Raw genomic sequence first — 24,701 nt, 5'->3', positions numbered from 1 at the left:
TGCATCGACCTGGGCGGGCACTTTACTGTCAGCAAAATCGTGTTGTACAACAGGCAGGACTGTTGTGGAGAGTATACCTGTGTAATGCCGAGATACGAATGGGTGGGGCGCTTGTGAGCAACAGCCTCACCGCGGCGGCCCAAATACACCTTAACAAATTAGTGCATCGGATGGTCGGGTGCAGCACCGCCGGCGCCCTGATCACCGTTGCGCTGTCCTCAACCCCAGTCACAGGGCGCTACGTCACAGTACAGAACTTTGGCAACGCGACCAATGCGTCTAGCCTCTGCAGGTGGCGGAGCTGCAGGTGTACGGCACCCCCGCGGGGATGATGCATACGGCAAATCCGGGTTTTCAATGTGGATGGGTTTGCGCTGGCTGTGGCTGGGGGGAGTCAGCAGCAGCGGCGGTGGTGGTGGCCTCTCGATAGCAGCAGCTGGTGCGGTGCGGTGCGGTGGGGGAAACTGGGGGCAGATGGGCCTCTCCTCTTTCACACCCCACACACACAAATACACACATATGTGATGTGCGACACAAGGGTATCGCACACCACATCTCCTAGTTCTAACTGGGTTGGTTCGCGTTGTGAATCTGCCAGGTCATTGCCAACCACCCAAGTGGGCCCGTCTGCACACACAGAGGCAGGGGGCGGCTATGCGGTGCACTAATAATCTGCTGCACAGAAGACCCCCCAACAACATCCCCTCTGAGTCTCCGCCACCGCAATCTCTGGGGGCACACGCCCCCTATCTGCCTGTCTCTGTTGCTTTGTGTGTTTCCATCTCACTGCTAATCCGCCCCCTCCCCTCCCCCCCTTCACATTCACGCCGCGTCGGGACTCTTCACTTCCAGCAGACTGTTCTCTGACGGCGCATGGTACGGCAGCGACGCTGTCACGCTGGTGGCAAGCGCCCAGCAGCCCGACCCGGAGTCCTGCTGCCAGGCATGTTTCTCCCGGCTGGGTGCCGAGTGCAGCCACTGGGACTACACACGGGGCAGCCGCATGTGCTCAGAACGCAGGACGTCGGCCGTCAGGGGCGGTGGAGGTGCGGCGAGATGAGGACCGAGTGGCGGGATCTAGTAACGGTATGTACGGTGTGTACGGGATCTAGTAACGGATGCGTACAGAGTGTATATATATGATACTGTTACTGAGTGGTGTTGTATACTGCTACAGTCTCCCTCTCACAATTTGTTATTTACATGCACGCTGTAGAAGATAGACATCGGCAGACGATCGGGCACTTCGGGTACCGAAAATCCCGAAAACAGAAATAGAGTTCCCGAAGCCGATCCGCTTTTGCAGAAATAGAGGACCATCCGCCGGCCATCCCATACGAAAGCTCCTCTGCGGCCGAAGGGCCCCCCAACGGCCGAAACCGCCAGCCCATGATGACAGAAATAGACCACTTTCTGAAACCAGAAATACTCCTTTTGCCGATGTGTGGTAGAAGATTAGTCGTACGTTACTTGTTTGTTGCTGAAACGGCCAGTTGGTTGCTAGTTGTCCGTTGATACTGCCGGCTGTTGTTTGTTTGTTGTTGTTGTTGTTGTTGTTGTTGTTGTTGTTACAGGGTGGTACAGCTTCACCAGTGGCCTCCTTCCCGAGGCAGTCCCTGCTCTCCCCTGCTAGAGGGGCACCCTAATCCATTCACCCCATCCAACTTCAGAATGTACTCTTTGTGTTCAGCAACTCACCATCAGCATCCAACCAAATCTAGCGTTTGTTGTTTGTGTGTGTTGCGTCCAGCCCAACTCTGTAGGTAGGCTGCACGGCTGCTCTGACGGCCGTGTGTGTGTGTGTGTGTGTGTGTGTGTGCTCCCCTTCCCTCCCCTTCCCGCGTGTGTTACCCTTTCCCCCCAAACTTCATTAACCCCCCCTTTCCACCACGACGTGTGCCCCTCCTGATACATACATACGTACGTACGTATGGCTCCCTGCCAACCGCGCATTGGTATGATCGGTGTACGGTATGCCACTTTAACACATTTACACGGTAAATAAAGGTGTGAGCTCATACGCGAGTCACACCCGGCTGCCGGAGGGAGGCGGTTTCCTAGCCGACACGGAGGCCATGTGGATTTCGTCCCTGCCAACCGCTTTCGTACCGTTCGGCCAACGAATCATAACGTCCGTTTGGCAGTCAACCAACAATTACCGTACCTTTCAGTTACACTCCGAGCAGCAGCAGCAGCAGCAACAGCAAGCCGCAGGGGATGTAGGCGGCACAGCAAGCAGCTTTAATGCCACCCTTACCATCATTGCAGACGAACCCTGGCCACCGTCTTCGTAAACGGCCAGGAGATCGGCCGTACAGTGATGTTCCCAAGCCGTACTGTACTGCAGGTCTCGGAGCTGCGGCCTGGCCCCAATCTGATTGTGTTGCACTGCAACAGCACGGGGGGGCCCGGCTGTGGTGGCTGCCTCCCTGACCTCTGGGGGGGGGGGGCTGACGGCTCTGTGCTGCTGCGAACAGACCACACTTGGAACGGGCTGTAGCATACTAAAGCTGGTGGTGGTGTATGTCCGTAAATATGTAGATATCCTCACAGCACTTGTGCACTACCTGTGTGCGCTCCTGGGGGTAGTTCGTCTGTATGTGTATCTGCATGTGTGTATGTGTATCTGTGTATATGTCTGTATTTGTTTTCGCCCGAGTTGGATAAACTGGGGAGGCTGGCAAGTAGCAAGACGGGGCAATGTGAGGTGAGGCAGCGTGAGCCTTTGCCTTATTCTTATGTGTGCGGTGTGTTGCCTGTTGGACTTCGGGCTGAGGCGGCTTTAGGCACAGGAGACGTATGGGGGAAGGCGGTTGGGGGGAATCCGTGCCATGTTGCCCGTACGTACGTACCGCCCACAACACATCGGGCAGCGCGGGGGCAGGTGGTGGTGTTTACATTCGCCCTTCAACGCTTCTCGTGGATAACCATGAATCACATGCATGGTACGGACGGAATGCCGTTACATGTACGACATATGCATACGTACATAGTACATACCCTAAAGCCCCAAACCCTCTTCTTCGTCACCCACTACAGGGAGTAGAGCAGTAAGGAGCTTCCTTAGATGGATACAAAAAACAACATACATACATACATACATACATACATACATACATACCCGCCCCCCGCGCTGTGTTTCGGCCCTGGGCCCCCGGCTTTTCAGCCCACAGTGTAATCAACGTCATACATACATTACATACATACATTACATACATACATGCAATATGTAAACATCACCCCGACATCTTAAACGCTTGTGCACTGCTATCGGACACTGCACACCTGTAAATTCACATGCTGTACAGAAAAAGCGGGCGAACAGAAACACGCCATAGTCTTGTAGCGATCTCCTCCGTCCCTGCCAACCTTGAGAGTTGCACACGTCACATGTACGACTGTCAGTAATCTGTATGTATGTGCATGCGGCAAACAGACAGACACACTCTCCGACTGTGCACGACCTGCAACCACCACCTCCCCCACACCATGACCAGTACACGCCAACAGCCTGGTCCTGAGGTTGACAACAACAGAAGAGGGGCAACACAACACAGAAAAGTGATCATGCACACCAGGCATATACCCCATAAACTCACGATTTAGCTTCGACCTATTTCATCTATCTATTTGTCTATCTACCTCCTGAAACTCAAGAAATCCGAGGCCCCTCCTGTCACCGTTGCTGCTCCCGGGGACTGCGGCGCCCCCGGGGCCCCCCCCGCCGGCCCCGCAGCAGCCTGACTAGCAGCCCCAGACCCCAACCCGCCAACCCCGACCCCGGCTCGCTTGGACAACGACAGGCGGCTGCCACCCCGGACACCTCCCCCCTGAGTGTACTGCACCTCCTCTCCTGCCGTACTCCCATCCCCGCCACCGCCCCCACCGCCGCTGGCCCACCCACGGCCGTACATTTCGGCACCTCCACTCGAAGACGCGGCGGCACCGCCGCCACATCCGGGAACATTACCACCGCCGCCGCCACCGCCGCAGTAAGGTGGTAAAGCTCCGAAACCACACTGGCTTGCCGGCGGTGTGTAGCCACTGACACCTCCCCCAGTCGCCGGTGTTCCTCTGAAACCGATATTACCACCCCCTCCACCCCCGCCCCCACTACCACTGCCGGCTGCTGTTACTGCTGCTGCTGCTGCTGCTGCGGGTTGCGGAGGTACCCAGCCGCCCTGCGGGATGACGGCGCGGCGGCGGCGGCGGGGCACGGGAGGCAAAGATAGCTCAGAATGCCAAAGGGCGTCATGAACACCCACACGGCTACAACAACAGCAGCAGCAGCAGCAGTGATAGACGGTTAGAGAAACCTAGAGAAAGCCTGGAAACGGGATGCAACAATAACAACAACAACAATAACTTGCAGCAAAGTGCAAAGTGCATGCTGATATATAAGTACCTGGCCTAGTCAAAGACATACATACGCACCCGGTGTTGGGGGACCAGCAGCTGCTGCTGAGGGTGAGGGTGAGGGTGAGGGTGAGGGTGAGGGTGAGGCTGCGCAGAGGGTGGCGGGAGGGGCGGTCGTGTGGGGGCCAGGGGCGCAGATAGCCCCGGACCCGGCTGCTGCTGCTGCTGCTGCTGCTGCTGCTGGCCCCCGTAATGTTGCCCTTGCCCTTGCTGGTGCTGGTGCTGCTGCCCCTGCTGTGTGTTAGCGCCGGCGGATGTGAGTGCGGATGCGGGTGGGGGAACACGGAGGGGCACCCAGGCCGGTGCTGCTGGTGGTGGTGGTGGGTGCTCCTCTTGCGCCGTGTGACGAGGTGGGTGAGGGTGAGGGGGATAGCCTCCTCCTCCACCTCCCCCACCCCCACCTCCACCCCCGGGTGATGCCGTGCCACCGCACCGAAAGCCTAGGAACGTGTTGCCACCCCCACCCCCACCCCCACCCCCGTTACCCTTGAAACCGCTGTTACCGTTACTGAAGTTGTTGCCGTTGTTGCTAAAACTGACATTATTGTTGTTGTTGTTATTGTTGTTAGCGGCCGTCATAACCCCGGCGGCGTTCTGCCGTTTGAAGGTCCCAAACGGTGCTACTGCCGTTGCCCCCCCCTCCGGGGCCCCCTCCACGACAGGCCCCGGGCACGGTCGGGTACGTGGCGGCTGTACGGCAGGCACAACCCCGCCAAGCTCCTCGTCCACCACTCCCCCCAGCACCCTCCTCCCGGATGCGGCCGCCCCCTCCCGGGCCCGCTTGCATCCCGCGACACCGAGTTGGGGCGGCCCCGCACCCGCCGCCGCTGCCGCCGCCGCCGTCGGGTCGCCAGCCGGCCCGCCACCGCCGCCGCCAGCGCCGCCAGCGCTGCCGCTGTGGTGGAGTTTATCTTCGTGCAGTACGAACGACATGTTGGCCACCTCCTGCCCCGCTGTGAAGGCCTCCATGTACTGCAACTTGGCCTTGGGGGCCCGATGGGGGGGGAAATGAGACTAGGTTGGGGGGTGCACGTGTGTGTTTATGTGTGTGTGTTGCTGCCGGTGCTAACCAGAAGAGGAAATGAACGGAGCCTGCCACATGTACGACAGTACTTGGCTTGGGTTTATTGACTTCAAATGGTGCTTGTCCTCCCCAAGTACGGCATATGTACGGCCTCACGCTCGCTGAACCCCAACACAATTACAAAGACACATACACGTCTCTTAACTCCAGGCTCAACTCGAAGAACTTACGCACGGGGGGGGGAGCACGCCCCTTCCCCCCCTTACCTGGTCAATGACTGCAATGATGTTCTGGCCGTGGGTCCGCTTCCGCAGCTCCGAAAACCCGGTCAACGTCATTGCCATGAGCTCATTCAGATTGCGGGGCCGTGCTCTGTTAAGGAAAGGGGAGAGGGGGGAGAGGGGAGAGGGGGGAGAGAGGGGGGAGAGGGGAAGGGGGGGGAGGACCAGTAAGGTGCTCACATACATGAGCGAGAAGGGAAATCATACAACATGACTCTTGCGTCGCCAGGTCCCCCCCCCACCTCACCCCCCCCCAATGCCTCACTCACCGAGCCAGCTGGTTCACAACGTTGGCAGGGAGAATCGACTCGCCCTTCTTGCCCCGGTCACTGCCGTTCCGAGCCAGCCAGCCACGCAGCTGTACGAGCGCATCGTACACCAAATGCGCCAGCGGATCGTCCTTGACGGTGAGCGCGGCGCTGCTGGTGGCGGCAGCGCCAGCGGTGGCGGCGGCGGCGGCGGGCGCCGAAAAGCCGGCGGCGGGGCCGCCTCCAGCACTGGCTGCCGGCGCCCCGGCTCGACGATGGGATGCCGTACGGTCGGCGGCACGGTCGGTGCCGCCAGCTGCAATCACGGGCTGGGGTCCGTACGTTGTGCCACGGAGCGAGCTTGACGACAAAATAACGACAGTAACCAACAAATAACCGAAAGTAGCTCCAAATTACAGTAAAATGGGGGACCGGGGAACGGATGACAGGATTAGTCGGGTTCCTCCCACCCAAGTGGTACGAGTCGTACATGTCGTACAGTAGAAAACAGCATCTCCTTCCCACTGAACATGTTCGCGGCCGGGTAAACACACACGGCCATGAAGCACGCACTCGAAACCCCACACACCCCAAAAAAGCCATCCATTCACCTCGCAAATCTCCACGTCGCTGTCCCCACCGCAAACAACCGGGTCGTCGTACGACACATCGTACACCATCCCCGCCGCAGCGGCGGCGTCTTCGGCATCGTCGCCCCAATCTGGCCCCCACGCATCCCCAGCCATTCCGCCAGCACCCAACCGCCCCCGAGTACCGCCACCGCCGCCGCTGCCACTGCCGCGGGCGCGAGCGGCGCCAACAGTTGCTGCTGCTGCTGCGCCTGTGGCGGCGGCGGCAGTAGCTTTGTTACCCCGGCCGCGGCTGCCCCCTGCCTTGGAGGTTTTGGCTCCGGGTCCCGCCCCGACGGGGAACTGCAGCTCCACTTTCAGCGACCCACGGGTCAGTTGCTGGGCCATGGGCTCGTTCACCTGTTTGTGCAACAACACCGGCAGGGAGCGCTCTGCGTGTGGGAGCTCCTGTGTTTTTCTGTGCACATTTGCGTGTGTGTTTATTTTAGTGAACTGCGCCGAGGTGCAATCTGCAGTTAGGGTGTGTATGTGTGCACATACAGCAGTGCTAGCCGCCAGCACTAGCATCAGCACCAGCACTGGCAACCGACGGCTAACCGCCCCGGTGCCCCCCCCCCGGCGGTGCTCCCCACCCCCGGCGGTCCGCACTCTCATCCAGAGGCCGAACCGCTCAACCCCCGGGGGCTTACAGGGCCACCTCCGTTCCAACCGCCTGCCGTACGCATTGGCCAAGCCCCCACGCACCAAACAACCCCCGTACACAGCCCTTCCCTCCGGGTGATGTCGTACTCACCGTGATAGCTGATGACATGGTTTGGTAAGCGTTTTCCTGTTTTGGGTGGAAAGGGGGGGGGGAAGGCAAACCCGGGGAAAATGGGTGTTTGGGGCCGGGGAAGGAGCCGCATCCGCGGACGGTCTGGACAGCTGGGTAGGGCGGCACGATGGAAAGCCGCAGCGGCAGAAGCGGATACCGAAGAGCGTGTCTGTCTGCCTGTTTGTGCGTCTGTCTGTCTGCTTCTTTCTATGTCTTCTTCCCCTTCTCCCCATCTCACTCACCTCCTTCAGACCCCACCATGCAATACACCCTTCAACACCTCCCTGCCCCCCACACCCACACAGCTCCTCACTTGGCGAAATGTCTGCTCCGACAGCACATTCATGGCCAGCAGCTTTCGGAGCAACCGCTGGGCATCTCCCTGCGTATGTGTGTACGCGTGTGTGTATTTGCCGTGACGGGAAGACCCCGGGGGCGGGGAGGTGTAGGCGAGGGGAAAGAGAGGAAAACGGGCTATCAGTGGTAGCGGTGATGGTGGTGGGGTCTGCCCGGGTGGGGAGAGGCTGCCTAGTGTGTACGTGTGTATATGTATGTGTGTGGGGGGGGCCAAAGAGAAAGAGCCAGGAGTTAAGACGGAGGAGTTCGGATACGAGTCGGAGAACGGCCTACAATGTCGTACATATACATGTACATGTATTTAGAACCCTTCCGTACCTTTTGCAGGGACTTCCCCGCTCCGTGGAGAGGCAGCTCGGTGTGCCCCGCCGCTTTAATCTGCGATTGAGAAGGGGGACGGGGAGAGGGGGAGGGGGGGGATAGTGTGTTTGGGTGTTGAGGGTGTTGGGGGGAAGTAGTGGATCGGTATCACGTATGGACCACTATCTAGGGTGGGGGGGAGAGAGAGAGGAGAGGAAGGGTCAGGTGGACATCGCTAGGTCCGGATTGTGGGTGGTGCTGGTGGTGGGGTGTTATGTGTGTGGGGGGGGGGGACCCCGTATAGGGCCCCAGGTGAAGGTCATTACTTATGGCTGTGAGTGTATCGGGCGGCGGGTTGTGTCGCCACCTGGAGGGGCCTCGACCTCTTGGGAGGCGGTGCAGGAAAGAGAAAGAGACACATGACGGATATGTATATGTGTATATGTACATGTGTATATGTATATACGTGTATGTATGCATGCATAATAGCAATAGCAGTATCAGCTACGTCAGTCGTACCCTATAGCCACCCCCCTCTGATGCCATGTTGATGTGTGGTGATGTGTGATGGTTGTGGTGGATTGCGGTGAGTTGTGGGAGCACTTATCACGTCAGACGTCATTATCATTTTCCGTGATGAGACGTGTATGTATGTAGGTCTGTGTGGGCCCCTCTTTGATATGGGCACCGTAAAATACCGGTGCGGCCTGAGAGCTCACAGCCGCCGGGGAAAAATGGGTGCCATGTGGACGTGCGTGTGTATGTGTTTGTGTGCCTGCATGTCTGTCTGTCTGTCTGTCTGTCTGTGTGCGTGTCTGTATCTGTTTATGCGTGTGGATGAACAGCGAACGGATCGTGAACAATTACGAAACCGTGTACATGCTACTAAATCACGTGTGTGTGTTTTCGCGTAGTCGCCCCCCAAAGCCCCCCTTCCCCCCTTCCCCTCCGCCTTCTTGCCAGCCCCTTGAAACACCCTAAAACTCCCCAAGCTCCTCCAAACACACACACACACACACACCCCTACACCCCGCATACCCAACATTTCCCCCCCCTCTCCCCCCACCCCACCTCCTTAGCTTGTGAGCCCCTAAACACGTCCACCACATGCGACGCGCTCCACTTCTGACCGGCTGACCGAATCAGGTCCACGAGTTGTACGGCCATGGAGGTCAGATCGTGAGACTCGTACTGCAAACCCTGGGCCTGTGTCGTACGCCACATGACCACGGTCATCGTACGGAAGGGGGCCGACCGGAGCGGGACATGGCAGGGGACGGGGATGGGTTTGTAAGTTCGGGGTAGCAAAGCGCCGCACCACCATCACGACCCCTACTCCCCCCTCCCCCCCCCCTCTGCCACCCTGCCGCTGCCGTACCTGCCGGTGTTTGCAGTTGTCGCACGTCCCCCGGCACTGCGACGGGTCGAAGGCCTCCCCGAAGTGCTGCATCAGCAACACCCGGCGACACTCCACCTGCTCCTCAGCGAACATTATCTGAGGGGGGTTGGGGGCGGAGGAGGGCAGGGGGGGAAGGCGCAGGGAGAGGTGCATCATCTGCAGTTTTGTGCAAAAACAGGTTTTGGTAATTTAGCAATTTTAACAATTCGCGCTTTAAAAGGTACGGCACTCAAAAGGAAATGATCTAGATTGCACACCCGGGTCCAAAACACACCACCAGGGGTCGTACAGCTCCCGCACTTCCCCTCCCCTTCCCCCCCCATCCCCCGCCCCCCCCACACACACCATGGAGTTCAGCGAGTCCATGTTACATCGAAGAACCTCCGGAGGACAGTTGTTCTCCTGATTGGGGGGAGGGGGCAGAGGGACAGGAGGGAGGGGGAGGGGCAGGGGGAAAAAACACAGCTCAAGAAGGGGAGGGGGTGAGAAGGTAAGGTAGGGAGGGCCACATGATTATGGATCATCAGCCGCCAAAAGGGGAAGAAACAAAACCATAAACCACAAAAGATATTTTACCTCCCATCACGTACAATGCAACGGCGCAGTACCGTCATGCCGTACGGTATCGTACCTGCGCCGAGGTGGTCAGCATGTGCCGTGCCTTTTGTGCATCGCCGTAGTTGTAGTACAGCAGGCAAATCGCCTCCGCGCCGTCACGGCCCCCCCGGCCAGTCTCCTGCACACACAAACCCACACGACCCTTACGGCCCAGATGGATGCAGGACAACCAATTTATGACGTGTCGTACAGGTTGTTGAGGGTAACGGTCGCAGCACCAGTTTCCGTGCGTTTCCACGCGGGTGGAATCCACTGGGTGTCTGGAAAGCAGCACACGTCCTCACATACATACACACACACGCACCTGGTGGTAGCCCTCCAGGCTCTTGGGGAGCGAGAAGTGGATGACGAAGCGCACATCAGGCTTGTTGATCCCCATACCAAAGGCAATGGTAGCCACAATGACCTGTGATACATACATACATACAAACATCTACTTACAGTCTTCACCGCCCATGTAGCGGGTGGTGGTGGTGGTGGCAGCCATGGTGATGGTGGCGGTTAGGGTCACTTCAACCTGCAGCAGCACAAACAGGTCACTCTCTCCCCATTCCCACTCACTCCCTCGTACCCCACGCAATTTATCTCCCCTTCCTCCCCACCTTCCTCCCCCCACCTTCCCCCCAAACTCCCCCACCTCCCCCCAAACTCCCCCACCTCCCCCCCAAACTCCCCCCACCTCCCCCCCAAACTCCCCCAAACTCCCCCCCACCTCCCCCCCAAACTCCCCTCCCCCCCCTCCTCTCCCCCCACCTCCCCCCGGATCCCACCTGCACTTCGTCATTGCTCCAGCGGGTTTGCACCTGCTCCCTCTCATCGTGACTGAGGGCGGCGTGGTAGTGGCTGAGGAGGAGGGGGAGGACGGGGAGGGACGGGGAGGGGAGGGGAGGGGGAGGGGGGATATAAATCTGTAAAACCCAGCCACTCAGAAAACCCCAAGCACTCACCCCACCCCCTCCCCATCTTTCCCGTGACAAACACCCACACGCCTCTTCCAGCCATTCCATCCTCCCCAAACCCTTCATTGCATACAACCCCCCTACTTTCCCCCACTCCCCCACTCTCCCCCACTTCCCTAACCCCCCCGTACCCCCTCCACATATACACACACATACACACACACCACCTACGCCGCATTGAGCATTCTCCCGTTGGGTTGCCGGACCTTCCGGAGCTCCTCCGCCACCCGCTCGCACTCCCCCCGGCTCTGACAATACACAATGCCGCACTGCACTCGCTTCTTCACGCGGTCCACAAACCGCTCCAACAGCAACGTCTTCAGATCCTCCACAATGGCTTTGCTCTTACGAACGACCTCGTATCTACACACAGGCGGGCGGGGGAGAGGGGGAAGAGGGAATTTTAAGAGGGGTTTCACCTCTCCTGGATTTGTGTAACGGGCTTCATAGGTTTTAAGGATGTGTGGGATTTCGCGGTGTGGGAAGACGAACTATCGTTTTCACTACTAACCTCGAGGCGCCCGTACAGCTGAAGCTCGGTTATTGACTTATCTGTCAAGACTGGGTTGCTGCTGGTGGGGGTGGGGGTGGGGGTGATGGTGGTAGGGGGGTGAAGTCCGAGGACGGGGCCGGACCCAGCCGGACCCCACCCCAGCTCCCGCCCGCACACCCCCCGAACGAATCCACCTGAGGTTGGGGCGGTTGAAGGAGCTCTTGAATACGACACAGTCGGGAATACGGAGCTGCAGCCGTACATCAGCCTGGTGAAAGGGAAGGGGGAAGGTGTGACTAAGGGAAAGAGCGACTGAAGTACACTCACCCCGGGGCGCCTGCCACCCGTGCGAACGGATACACATGCCGTACCAGTCACGATGCCGTGTCCCCCCCCCTCCCCCTCCCCCCCCGCCCCCCTACCCCACCTGCACCCGGGGGGTGGCCGTCGCCGTGAGCGCCAGCAGCGGCACCCGCGGCCACTTGCTCTTGAACACCGCCAGCTCCCGGTAGTCAGGGCGGAAGTCGTGGCCCCACTGACTCACGCAGTGAGCCTGATTAGGCAAAGGGGGGGTCAAGGGGTAATTATTGCAAAAAACAAATGAGTCAACTGCCGATGTCCTAATCGCCAGGGGGGAATGTGGATGGGGTCGGGATGTGTTTTGTGTGTGCGGGGGGTGGGCCGGCTTGGGCGGAGGAGGCGAATGTACCACCCCTCCCGCCCCCACCTCGTCCACCACGCAGCGATCCAGCCTCCCCGCCGCCACCAGCCCGTCCAGCAACCGGACGAGGGCGTCACTGCGAGCCACCTTCTCCGGGGTCACGAACAGCAACCGCACGTCGCTGGCGCCGGAACGAATACTGCCCGAGGGGGGGGAGAGGGGGGGGGAGGGGGAAACCATATGATGGTGGTGATGATGGTGATAAAGTCAAGGAAACACAGCTCCCACAGCATCCGAGGGGGGAAAGGAGGGGAAACACGAACCACGAACGGGTGAAAAGGTGATGTCAAGGAAACACTGCTGCGGAAGATGTAAAGAAAGCAGAACTGACCAGTCGGCGGCAGTGAAGAAGCCGTCCTCGGGATGATGTAGTGATGACGACAGCGGAAAACTACCTACCTAGCCGCTAAGACTAAAATAAGAGCGGAAGAAGAGTAGTAAAGCCAAGCCGTAAAATAGTTTAGGTAGGTGTAAAGGCGGCGAAAAGCTAATAAAAAGTGACGTAAGGAGGAAAAGGGGCGAGAGGAAAGCGGGGCAAGAGCGGGAGGGGGGGAGGAAACACACAGCTGACCACAAGTGTGTGCTTTGCAAATGCCGTACGACGGGGACAAAGCGGACAACATGAATGGCACTGCGGAAGCCGAGGGCAGGAATACGAACTTCCGTACAATACCATCGTTGACCAGTACGGCCACCCACTCCCTCCCCCCTCCCCCCCCCCACACCCTCCCCACCTTTCCATTACCCCCGCCGCCTCGCTCCACTCCTGGCTGCCCCCCAGGTGGGCCGTGCCGATACCCGCCTCGCGAAGGTGGTGGATCTGGTCCTGCAGTGCGGGCGGGGGGAGGGGGGAAGGGGGGAAGGGGGGAGAGGATCGGAATGTTAGGGGAGAAGGACGGTAAAAACACACCGCCGGCAAATAAAGAAAGAGAGGGATGTGATGCGTACTCCCATTTGTACTCCCATTTCGCAGTTGAAAAACTCCTTTCCCCCCCTCCCCCTTCCCCCTCCCCCCCTCTGCGCACCTGTATCAGCGACACCAGCGGCGACACCACCACCGTCACCCCGCTGTCGCTCATCAGCGCGGGCAGCTGGTAGCACAGGCTCTTGCCCCCGCCCGTGGGCATCAACACGAACACGTCACGGCCGTCCAACGTGGCGTTGATGATGGCTTCCTGGGAGGTGTCGCCACATGATCTGTGTGGGCGTGTGTGCGCGTGTGCGTGCGGGCGTGTGGGTATGTGTTGGGGAGGGGGAGGGGGGGATGGGAGAGAAACACATGCATACATACAAACAAACACAAGGGCTTATTAAATGATGCGTACGTTTCAGGCGGTTGTTTGTGGTGTTGGGGTGGGGGCAGTGGCTGCTGTACAGCGACCACGGGGAATACCCGGGGGGGGGAAGGGCGCGGGGATTCACCCTATGAAATGGGGGGAGCGGGAGGGAGACCCGCACCTGAAGCCCTTGTTTCCAAACACCCGCAAATTGGTAGCCCGCAGTTTGGCGGTCCAGGGGAACGTGCCACGCCACTTGCGATCTGTCGTACCGTCGTGCACGTCGTACTTTCCAGGGCTGGCCGGTACACCTGGCGCCCGAGCGCGCAGAGAGGGGTCTGGGGGACGTGGTCCCGGGTCGTCATTGAAATACGTTCCACCACCACTACCGCCAATTCCGTTTCCGAAACCATTCCCAAAGCTGCCTCCGCCGTACGCCCCGCCAAAGGTACCTCCACCGCCTCCACCGTAAGCGCCGCTGCGATGCGGCACGTCGCCTCCACTTCCCCCGCTGCCATATGCCCCACCGCCGCCGCCGCCGCCGTACGCGCCACCGCCTCCACCCATGCCCCCGCCAGCAGCAGCGCGGTTCTGGTGCGAGGCGACAATCGCATCCACGTCGATGTACGGCAGGTCATCTTCAAGCGACTCTTCTTCGCCATCGTCAACACCACCGTTGCCCTGACCACCACTACCGCCAATACCCCCACCTCTTTCTCGCTGATTTCCGGCATAAGGCCCCCTGCCCGGGAGGCCCCCTCCGCCGCGGTCGCTGGCACCAGGGAATTGCTGCGGCTGCGAGTTTTGCGGGGGGGTGGGTCGGGGCTGTGTCGGCTGCTGCTGCTGCATCTGCACCTGCACACCGGCCTGTGGCTGCTGCTGCTTCTGCAGGCTGCTGTTGTTGTTGCTGCTGTAATTACTGGGATGGTTGCTAGGTGGATAGGTTTGTTGGGAGTTGTTGGTTGGTTGGTTGGTAGTTACCGCTCCGGGGCCGGGGGGAGGGCCTTGCCAGGAGCGAGGTGGCGGTCCGGACCCGGGGGCAGCAAGTGACCTGGGACGTGGAGGTGGTCGGGAGTCACAGAGTCTGATTACACCACATGCTATCGAGTACGGTAATAATGTTGTACAGATGGCGTACAACATAATCAAAGGGCCTAATTTGGTTGGCAGCACCAGACGATTGGGTTGGAAGGGGGGGGCTGATACTGTGGCGGTGTTGGAGTGTATCACCTAGGCGGTATTTCATGGGACTAGCTCAAGCAGTGCCCTACATGATGTACGGCACTTCCAGACAGTCCCCTGCTTGCCCCACCATTACACTCTCCTCTCTCATACCAAATAGGCATACATACATATCTACATACATACATATCTACATATCTACATACAAACTGCCAGACGGACATGCAAGACCGACAGACCGAAGTGTGCCACTCCACAACAGAACGGCCACTCGCCCGACCGACAGTGCCCGATGACACTCACCCCCCCGGTGCTGCTGCTGCTGCTGCCGCCGCCGGTTGCTGCTGCTGCTGTGCAGAAGACTGAGCGGTCGGTGGCGGCACGTAGGTGATCGGGGGTATGGGTGAGCGACCCGTATTGCTGAACTTGGTGAGAACATCGAGAGCCTGTTAATGATAGTGATGGAGATGGTGGTGCAAAGGGATAAGGGAAGTTCAGTCCGATGGTTTAAAAGGGAGGCTGGCTGGCTGGGTGAGGGGGACGCAGGGGAGCAAGGGGCGCGTGGGTGAATTCTGTAACGGGTTTTTTGAGGGCAACCCACATCCATATGCACGATGATATTCATATTTGAGGCGATTGGTTTGTAAGAAAGAAGTCGCGTGTGCTGCAAGCTGCAAGCGCCGCCACCTTTCTCGACCGAGCTTTGGCACTGGGCTTTGTATTACATTTGTGCTGTACTTGCCTTCTTCACATAGGAGGGATGGGTTCCGGAGCCCAAAGGTGCGTCAATCCTGGATGATGAAGGCGCGTTGACAGGATGGAGAGGTTTTAGCTAAGCATGAATGTGAACAAAACTGGGTTTTGTGGGAGAGGGCCAGCCAGTGATGGTAGAGCAGCAGGGAGCTCACCCAGAGCTCCGCCTTAGCGCATGTGTGTTCTGGCTGGGTAGGCAGTAGAGGAAGCCCCAGTCCCTGGAGGGCGCTGACCGCTGTTGGCCCACGGGAGGCGTCATGGACGACCAAGACTTGGCAGCTAGCACAGCAAACTTTCAGTTTCTCCAGTTAGTCCCGTTACTAATCACGAAGTGTGGCTTTCAGGACTGCATTTCGGTCGCTGCAATCAACATATTATATAATACAGCTTTAGGGCTCGCGCTGGAACTTTTGCTTTGTCGTGCAATACTGAACGCAGCAATAAATGAACAGAAGTATAAGAGTGCGGGAAAATGAACGCCAGTCAGTGGAATAGCCTGATTTCCCGCCGGTTCCGGAGCTAAGGTCCGAGCACACATTCACGGGGTTCTTACATTCACTCAATTAAAAAATTAACTTCAATGTATTTTACTTACGCGACAACCAGCTCGAGCCTTTGCTCTTAAAGCGGCACCATCCATCAGTCCTTCGCATAACAGACTGTGAAAATGTAACTTCTCTATGGTGCTTCGCAAGCTGCGTTTCCTGAGTAATAGGAACATGGAAGTGAGGGTTCGCTTAGCCAAGCCCTCGACCGTTGCATAGTCAGGAAAAAACTCTCGGGGTCATGCCTTCCGTCCAGGCCCATCTTCCCTCCGTCAGTTCGGTCAGTTTTCAAGGCAGCGTCGTCGACTCGCATCCTAAGCTTGCACCTTCTGCCGAGAACGCGCTCGAGCCTGCAGACCTCCTCGAGCCTTCCCTAAACGTCTCCTTAGAGTTTGGAGTCTTGGACCAAGGCTCTTCCCGTGGCTTGCCTCCAGGACATCGCCGCGGCGCATCCAAATCTCAAATCGAGAAGTCTAAACCAGAAAACCGCAAGCCGGCGGCCTGGCCGCCCGCGTTGCCACCTACGGTAATCCTCCATCTCCCCGGCTCCATGCCAAGTCCTGAGCAATCTCCCACGTCCGGACCAGCAGTAGCTCCTCCACCGGGTCTGGGCCAAGATGCAATTAACAAAACAGCAACAACAACAGAATCAGCAAAAGCAGCAGTCTCGCCTTGTCGCATGTCTCACCTCCTGGGGAAAAGCGACGCAACTGGGGCAAGGGCTGTGTCAGCTCGACGTGCGTACACCTTCTCCCCCTCCCGCGCCTTCTCCTACCGGTCCTCATCCCCCGTCATCCCAATCACGGACCTCATACCTAACAGCGATCCACATGTGGTGAAAAGTAACCCAGATGGTCCTTCACAACCAGCCAAAAACAAAAGCACTTACAATGCCTTTACGGGCAATTCGACCGTTGGCTCCTTCATTCTCGCTCGCCCGCTCCTCCCCAGCAAGGAGATAGAACTAGCAGGGCCACAGGTGCAGGCACAGCAAGATCATGGGGCGCAGGGCGTTGAAATGCAGCATGTTCATAAACTGCGAACAGGCGGTCATCGGGAAACGGAGATCACCACAGCAGCACACGCAGACGCAGACGCGGCTTCTCCAACAGCCGGTAGCATTCCCCCTCCCAGCAGCTCCAGCTGCAGAGATGGCGACAGCATTACAAATGGCGTTGTTAGCGGCCTCAGCAGCGGCAGTGGCGGCATGTTCGACTCCAGGGACACCAAGACAATAAATCGCTGCATGGCAGCCCACCGGCGTTTGGAGGAGGATCAAAAGCGGTGCTTGCGGCTGTCTGTGGCGGCGGGTATGAAATTGGAGCTTGACAGCCAGGCAGCTAAGAAGCGGGTGAGGGAGGGGGGGAAAGACGATCAGGGGCCATAGGGAACATAGTAGATCCGTACAGGTAACCCCTTCAGGCTGCCTTGCTGGCCGCTGCTTACTGTCGCCTGTTTACCGACCTACCTACTTGCTCGCACATTCCCTGCCTTTCTGCCTGCCTGGTTGCTGCTGCTGCTGCTGCTGCTGCTGCAGGCTGCAGCGCAAATGCGACAGCATGGGACTATGAATTCAGGTTGATGCCCATAAGTATATCTATATATGCACTACGACACAATGTGAAGTATTTTACATGTGTCGGCAATGCGGGGTCAGCATCCTTAGTAGGGCTATGTACAAAGGACGCATCTAGGACTGAAGGGACACGGATAGGTTGGATTAGATTTTTCTGGCCAGTGCATGTAGGGTTACATGGCTACTGCTATCTTAGGCTGCTGCTACTATGCCAGTATCTGAACTGGATGAGAACAAGGGCTCCTAGTAAGGGAGCAGGGCTGGTGTGGCTCACTTACACTACTAAGCTGTGTTGCCTGTATAGGCCATTGCACCAGATGCTGATGCGTTTAGCTTAGGGTGTTGGGAGCTGGAAGTTAACTAATAGGCCTAATGGCCACGAGCATGCTGCATGCTGCATGTACCTGCAGCCTTGGTGATTGCGGAGTGGTCGCTGGCAAGCTGCCTGTGTTTGTGAATGCCCACCGGCCTATGGGGGCCTCCGAGTATAATACTATGGGGCATTGGCTTCCAAGGGCGCGAAGTGGGTACCACCATGGCAGCAGCCCTCCATTGCTGTGGCTGGTTTGCTCTTGGAGATCTAGGAGACCAGGCATGTCGTGCACAGGGCTGTCAAGCCCCGGTGAGCAGGAGGGGATATCAACATCCCCATCATCAATGGGTACTGCAATGGTGGCTATTTATTGACTGTCCCGAGACCCCCCCTTCAGGCTTTTATGGGTGCCCCCACCAGTTGTGCGGAACTTGTAGAACTTGTGACTTGTACTATTGGGCAGAGATATGTCCACTGGGTGCGGCTCGGGGGATGCTGTCAGGTTTCAGGTCGCCTCATCACGCCAACAATCTCATTGACCCTGGGCACCTAGGTGTCGTACCCTGGGCTGGGCATATCACGGGATTCTGGCATCAGCCGATCGGTACTTTTCTGAAGTCATGATACAACACATGACTACATGCGTATGTGTGCATGTGTGTGCGTATGTACCCTGCGTACCTCGAGTAACACTCTGGTCGTGTGCAAGGTAAGATGCACGGGTGTGCACATGTCCTTATGATGGTGATGGTGACCACCTGTGCTGTGTTGCCATATCTGGCGTGTGTGGGCATGCTGTATTCAAGAAGAGGTCTATGTGGAATATGGTCGCTCCTGGTTTGGGTTGTATAAGGGTGACTTGTGGCCTGGCGGACATATGCATATGTCTGCCAGGGGCACGGGCGCATGATTCTGGAGCAGACTGCAGCGGTTTTCCCAAAGCAGCTGACCTGCAGTGCGGCTTCAAGCTGATGTATAATTTTGGTACTGAGTGTGGTACGAGCTGGGAAGGTAGAAGTAGTAGAGGGGTTCTAGAAGACGAGCAGCTGTTTCTGGAAGGCGAGCAGCTGTCCGTATTTTTTATTGTGATGTGCGTATGTGTGTGTGGTTGCACTTGATTGTGGTTCATGTGTGTTCTAGGCCTAGGGTATTTGAGTTATGCGAGGAGCACTGCGGATTATAGTCCCCCATTTTGGAGTGGGGCTCTTGGCATGCAAGTTTGCTGGGCCATTACCATCAAGGATCGCCATGCTCACTCAAGCCTCTGGGGGGTTCACTTCGGGCTTGTCAGATCCACTATGAAGTCATTCTTTCATGTGAATGCACATGTGAGGCTGTTATACTGCAATTCAGTTGGATGGCGTGAAGTTGTGAGTGAAGTATTTATTTGCATGCTCTGTTGGGATGTACAACAAGAGCACTGCTGCTTTGTGTGTATACGTATTCCGGTCGACACACAGACATACATACACACACAGACACATACAGAAACGAATGATTAAAACACCATTTTCTCAGATACATGACAATACTTGGATGAGGCCATCAATTCTCGGATTTCTGAGGCCAATATGTGTAAAAGAACCATGTCTACTGGCACAAGTTCTTTTCTATTTCCACGCAAAATATCATTAAAATTTTCTTCACCGTTATATATTGTGTTTTGCACAGGTTACCTTGCAGGGACCTGTCCCCTTGGTCACGAAGGTGTGGGGTGTCCCCTGCGGATCCCACACGGGTGAGGTAGGAAGGTTGCAGGTGGGGCCAGGAGTTTGTCCACCGGAGGGGGCCATGGAACGGCTGGAGAATACCCAACCGTTATACCACCTCTGGCAGGGTCAACGTCCTGGCTTCCAAAGTTGTTTGTTGAGGGTGTGAAAGGTCAAGACTGTGAGGTGAGTGAGTGTGTCCATCCCTCAATGAACACCCAACACAGCAGTCCAGCAGCACATGTCAGGACCTGTCAGCAAAGAATCATTTCGGCATTGTGGATGTGCGACACAACATATATGTGTTCTGTCTCCTTGTTAGAAACCGCCAGCGCCTTGGGAAAGTTGGCTGTTGTGCAGCGAGTGCCGTGGTTGTGGTGCTGAGTCACCTAAATGCATAAGGAGACCAGAATTCCGTCACTGGTGGCGCATTGCAGTTGGGTCGACTTACGTTGTGAGCTATCAAGCGAGTGAAATCATGGATGAGAACTGCTGGTGCAGAAGCTGCGCGACACCGTGCATATATCGGCGCAAGAGCAGCACAAGCGACCCATCATGTCGTGTAATTATGTGGCCATATGGTAACATTACCTTGCAAACGCAGGTGGGATAAAACTGTTGGAGTAATCATATGGAGGTTTGGCCTTGTTAGGCAGCCCCTCGCTCAAATGCACCGCTGCAAGAGTGAGAGCTGCATTCACCAGGCTGTACTGCTTCACCGGGCTGTGCCCCCCACGAATGGTTGCATTATGATTGTGAGAGCCTACCTGGTTACTTAGACGGATTTAGCGACTACTCCACTATGAAGGTGTTGATAAACACCGGGGGTTTCCCGTGGGGTTTTATAGTCGCTTGCAGTCCGTCTGAGGAGCTCGGGATAAGATGCCGTACAATAGTAGATATTCCCGCAGAAGAGAGTCGCACCTTCCAGAGGAGAGTTAAGTTACAGGTTTGGCCGTGAACGGGCAGACGTGTGCAAGATTCGAGTATGTGTACGGATCGTTACAGCCATAGCCGTAGCCATGTACTGCTTAGTATGGCTATAGTCAAAAGATGACTAAGTTGTATGTACTGTGTGTACGATATTCGCCTCGACGATGGAATGATAAGAAGGAATGGAGTCCCTACTCGGAAATATCTTAAGTCCTAAGCCAGGCTCTTACAATGATCCCCTCTTCTGCTGCCCCTCCACTTCACTCCAATCAGGCCATCTGTGTGTGTGGGTGCATTCCCGTACTACAGGGAGTACCTGCAAACCACCCAATACGAGCCAAGGGCTCAAGGGCTGCCAGGTCACCCATAAGCACTTCAGACAAAGCAAGTGATAGAGGAGACTAACGACCAATGGGAACGATAGAGTTGTGGTGGGACCACATACGTTCCAGGATCCTTGACAGGCGTTCAGGTTCCCACTTCCCAAGCAGGCGTCTATCGTAAACCCTCCCCATCATCCCCTTGCAGCTCCCCGCCGTCTTCAATCTTCCTCTCCCTCACAGGAATTCGCTTCTGTTTACTTGCCTTGCTTAATATGCACGTCTGCTACTGTTGTAGACCCCCTTGGCTCGTCCCAACAGCTACTTCGGCGCTATGCTCTCAATCCAGGCATGGACAGCGACAGCATTTTCATCCCTCAAACTTTTATTTTTTCTGGTCTTGGCCCGGCTCCTGGCCTCCTCCCAGTCCACCGGGCAACCCTCGGCGCGCAGCCACTGAAGGACCTCTACGGTACTGCCCCTGTGAAGGGTCTCTAGGGTAATGCCATAGTCCTTGTCGTACACCGCTCGGCTGAAGACGCCGGGGCCCCAGGGGCAGCCCAGCCGCCTCAGGCAACGCAGAATGACCAGGTCTTGATAGTGTGCTGCCGTTATGTAAAGCTCACCATCATCCTGCAACATAGCAACGAGCGAGGCTTATGAAGATGGTTCCCGAGAAAATGGCCATAATAGATGGCGGCTGAAAAGGCCTCTCAAGATGCTGGAAATGTGCTCCCAGCATGTGTATGAATTGACTGCGTGCGCCAGAGTGTACGATCACTACTACATTCCGAATACATAAATGCAGACCATCAGACAGTGAAATGGAAACCTAGGGACAGGTCCTTCACCATCCAGTCCAGAGCTCAGCAGCAGAAATGATGCAGACATGATGAAAGCCAAGAATGAGAGGTCCTTCACATCGAAATCGGCCAAGTCACCAGCAGACGCCAGACAGTGCGTGGCATACATTCAGTGATGAGCAGTAGAGCTGAGCAGCACCAGCAGCACGCATCAAGAACATGCACAGAAGTCATGCAAGCGAGCCACTCACCCCCATGGGGACGCCCCGGGCCACAAGCCACTCCAATACTGCTGGACTGCCTGCCATCACCGCTGCACTAAGAAGCTTCTCTCCACTCCAGGGCAAGGCTAGATCATTTAGCAGCCATTCCATGACCTCCACACTACCAGACAATGTTGCATATCTCAACAGAGCCTGGTACTGCTGCATGATCTCCTGGATGAGCTCTGGACCACCACATGCATACATCCATTTAAGAATGTGCAGGTGACCGTGCTCTGCAGCATCCATTGCAGTCCGCACAGAAAGCCGCCAGCCCAAGGTCACCAGCTCGACCAGCAGCACCATGTTGCCGGCACGGGCTGCTACTGATACTGCATCCTTCGTGCGCTCTGGAAGCCAGTCCCTCCCCGCTCGCAAGTAGCGTATCAGGGACAGGTTATCAACACGTGCGGCGCTAATGAGGATATGTACTACGACATCCTTTTCCTCTACCTCCATAAGCAGCCGCTGTGCCCGCTCCACAGCATCCGGAAGTCTGGCAAGGGCCTCCCAACTGAAGAACTCAATGCTGTGGAAGCGATACCCCAGAGTCTGCAGCCACTCCACCTTGGCCCGCCAGTCGGGGGTGGGGCTCACCAGAGCCTCCGCAAGGGTGTAGCCAATTAGTAGGCTGCTGGCATCGTCACCAAAATCATCGTCAAAATCACCACCATACCTCCTGTACAGGTGCTGCAATGCCGCCAGGTCGAAGCCATATGCAGCTTCCTTGACAATATCGGCCATGAGTCCCGACACTGACCTAAATTCTGACTCAAGCTGAAGGAGCCTGTGTGTGAGGCCCACATGGCCACCGCGGGCGGCACCAGGAAGACACCTCCAGTGTTTCAACGGAGTACCGTCCTCCAGGAGCCCCTCACACACAGTCTGATGACCGGCACAGGCGGCTGCTATAAATGCTTGGGAACCGGCTCTCCGTAGCTCTCGAAAATCACGCTCCTGTTGCAGTAGCCACCGGACCGTTTCCAGATGGCCACCTCGGGCAGCTGCTGCTGCCGCTTGCTCAGAAAGGAAGAAGCAGTCTTTTCCCTGCAGCCACTGGCACATCTCAATATTGCCGCCCTCGGCTGCTGCGTTGGAGACCTTCCAGGAGAGCTCGCAGCTCGCTGCCTTGACGGCGACCTGCAGGTTGGCCAGGCTGCCGCTGCGGGCCGTCAGGACTACGAGCTCTCGGCGCTTACTTCGTGTGAGGTTGTGAACTGCCTCCGGGAGGCTCCAGTGCCTGTTGAACGCGTGATGGGGTACGGGCTGCGACAGCCGGATAGCTACTTTTTCCCGAAACTGGCTCGCCATGGCCTTATTGATTTCCTTGACGGTACATACCACCTCGTTTGGATCCAGGAAGCTAACAACACGCTCGACAAGGTCCGCCGTTAAATTATCCCAACTGTGACCTTTCTCAGGATTCATGTTTTCAATCTAAAAAGGAAAAAGACAAGTTGACAAGCTCGATAATTTCAACGTCTGAGATAGTGGTCTTTTAAGCAGTACGCGGTTTGTTACAGCGGACCCCGAGTGCATCAGGTGCGTGCGCACAAAATCTCACTTGCGCGCCACAGGGTGGTGTGGCTCAAAACAACTTACACCACCACAAGTGGGAGAAGAAAAAACACATGCATTCCTACCCACAAAAATGCGCGTTCCTCCACAATAGCTTTTGTGTAAAAGATGTTAAAAAGAGTCCCCCACGGCACCTCTCTCCAGCCCTCCACAGCTGGACGACTCTGCGCCCTCTGTCCTATAAAAAGAGTCTAAACGTACCCCACATCCCATACCACATTGCATGCATCCGACGTGTATCATGTTTTGGACGTATTGCAAATGCATCCCCCTTAACCCCGGCGTCGTCGAGACATTCTGACACATTCGGATATTGTGTCCTCCAAATGAATCAGGGCGGCGTGTGGTGGCGTCACGTGGCGTGTTTGAAAAAACAACTGACCCCCAGAGGCTGTGTGGTGAGACGAAACGACACAGCAAGAGCGCCTCACCCATGTGTTGTGCACAACATCCTAACAATCAAAAACCCCGCACACGACACAACACCTGCCACTGCCCATCCGGGACTCTGGGGTTGTCTCTCCAGAAGTTAAATAAATTACAGGCTTGATGGCGGGTTTTAGCGTGCCGCGCGTTTGTGTGCCTCTGCAGGTTGTGTGTGTGACTCTCCTATGAATGTCCAGTCAAACGAACGGGGGAGCCACCGGCTAAATAACTTAAATACGACAGGGACCCTGGGGGATTCCGGCCCCATAGAGCCGTGTGGCTGTTTTGTCCTCCGGGGTGTGAAAGAAGGGAGACATGCATGGCGCGCCATCCCTCCCTCCCTCCACCCTTCCATCCTTTCACCCTCCCTCCCTCCCTCCACCCCCCACCCTCCACAATACCTTTTCTCACTCTTATTCCGCCCTCCCAAAGTCATCCTCCCTTCCCCTCCCATCTGCCCTCCCTTCTGCCCTTCAGTGCCTTCTCCTCTGCTGTCCCCTGCTCTCCCTTGCCCTTCCCTCCGTCCTTTGTGTTTGTTTGTGTGTGTGCCCTCTGCCCGTGTGCTCATGTGTTTACGGACATATGTGTGTATGTTGTGTATGTAACATGGGTCATAACACTTGGGGACACCTGGGAATTGAACCCAGACCCACAAGAAGGTGGGTGGCACCTCTGCCCTGTTCCGATTCCCGCCCCACCCCGCGCCTGCACTGCCCTGAACCGCCCTGCCCAGCGCAGCAAAGCCCTCCCCTGCGCCGCCCAGCGCAGCGCCGCCCTCCCCTGCGCCGCCCAGCGCAACGACG

The 24,701-nt window shown here is 57.1% G+C and overlaps 3 protein-coding genes across 3 annotated transcripts; 1 reads left to right on the top strand and 2 right to left on the bottom strand.

Annotated features, from left to right (window-relative positions):
* Positions 1 to 7,961: 7,961 nt before the first annotated feature.
* Positions 7,962 to 13,509, bottom strand: VOLCADRAFT_68317 (uncharacterized protein; the record flags this gene model as incomplete). Its single annotated transcript, XM_002957466.1, has 13 exons — positions 7,962 to 8,108; positions 9,102 to 9,215; positions 9,409 to 9,525; positions 9,633 to 9,728; positions 10,061 to 10,165; positions 10,352 to 10,453; positions 10,818 to 10,890; positions 11,178 to 11,369; positions 11,694 to 11,767; positions 11,927 to 12,052; positions 12,227 to 12,359; positions 12,955 to 13,046; positions 13,246 to 13,509. 13 exons carry the CDS (start codon positions 13,507 to 13,509, stop codon positions 7,962 to 7,964), a joined length of 1,635 nt encoding a protein of 544 aa, XP_002957512.1.
* Positions 13,510 to 16,112: 2,603 nt separating this feature from the next.
* On the top strand, positions 16,113 to 17,972 carry VOLCADRAFT_98637 (uncharacterized protein; the record flags this gene model as incomplete). The annotated part of the gene is made up of 3 exons (XM_002957509.1): positions 16,113 to 16,157; positions 16,933 to 17,328; positions 17,964 to 17,972. 3 exons carry the CDS (start codon positions 16,113 to 16,115, stop codon positions 17,970 to 17,972), a joined length of 450 nt encoding a protein of 149 aa, XP_002957555.1.
* A 2,751-nt stretch (positions 17,973 to 20,723) lies between these two features.
* On the bottom strand, positions 20,724 to 23,322 carry VOLCADRAFT_107723 (uncharacterized protein; the record flags this gene model as incomplete). Its single annotated transcript, XM_002957465.1, has 2 exons — positions 20,724 to 21,461; positions 21,883 to 23,322. 2 exons carry the CDS (start codon positions 23,320 to 23,322, stop codon positions 21,150 to 21,152), a joined length of 1,752 nt encoding a protein of 583 aa, XP_002957511.1. The 3' UTR covers positions 20,724 to 21,149.
* Between the last annotated feature and the right edge of the window lie 1,379 nt (positions 23,323 to 24,701).

Source organism: Volvox carteri (genome assembly GCF_000143455.1).
Source record: "Volvox carteri f. nagariensis unplaced genomic scaffold VOLCAscaffold_74, whole genome shotgun sequence".
Classification (NCBI taxonomy): domain Eukaryota; kingdom Viridiplantae; phylum Chlorophyta; class Chlorophyceae; order Chlamydomonadales; family Volvocaceae; genus Volvox; species Volvox carteri.
Note: the sequence above shows the minus strand (reverse complement) of the source record. Positions and strands in the feature narration are given on the sequence as shown.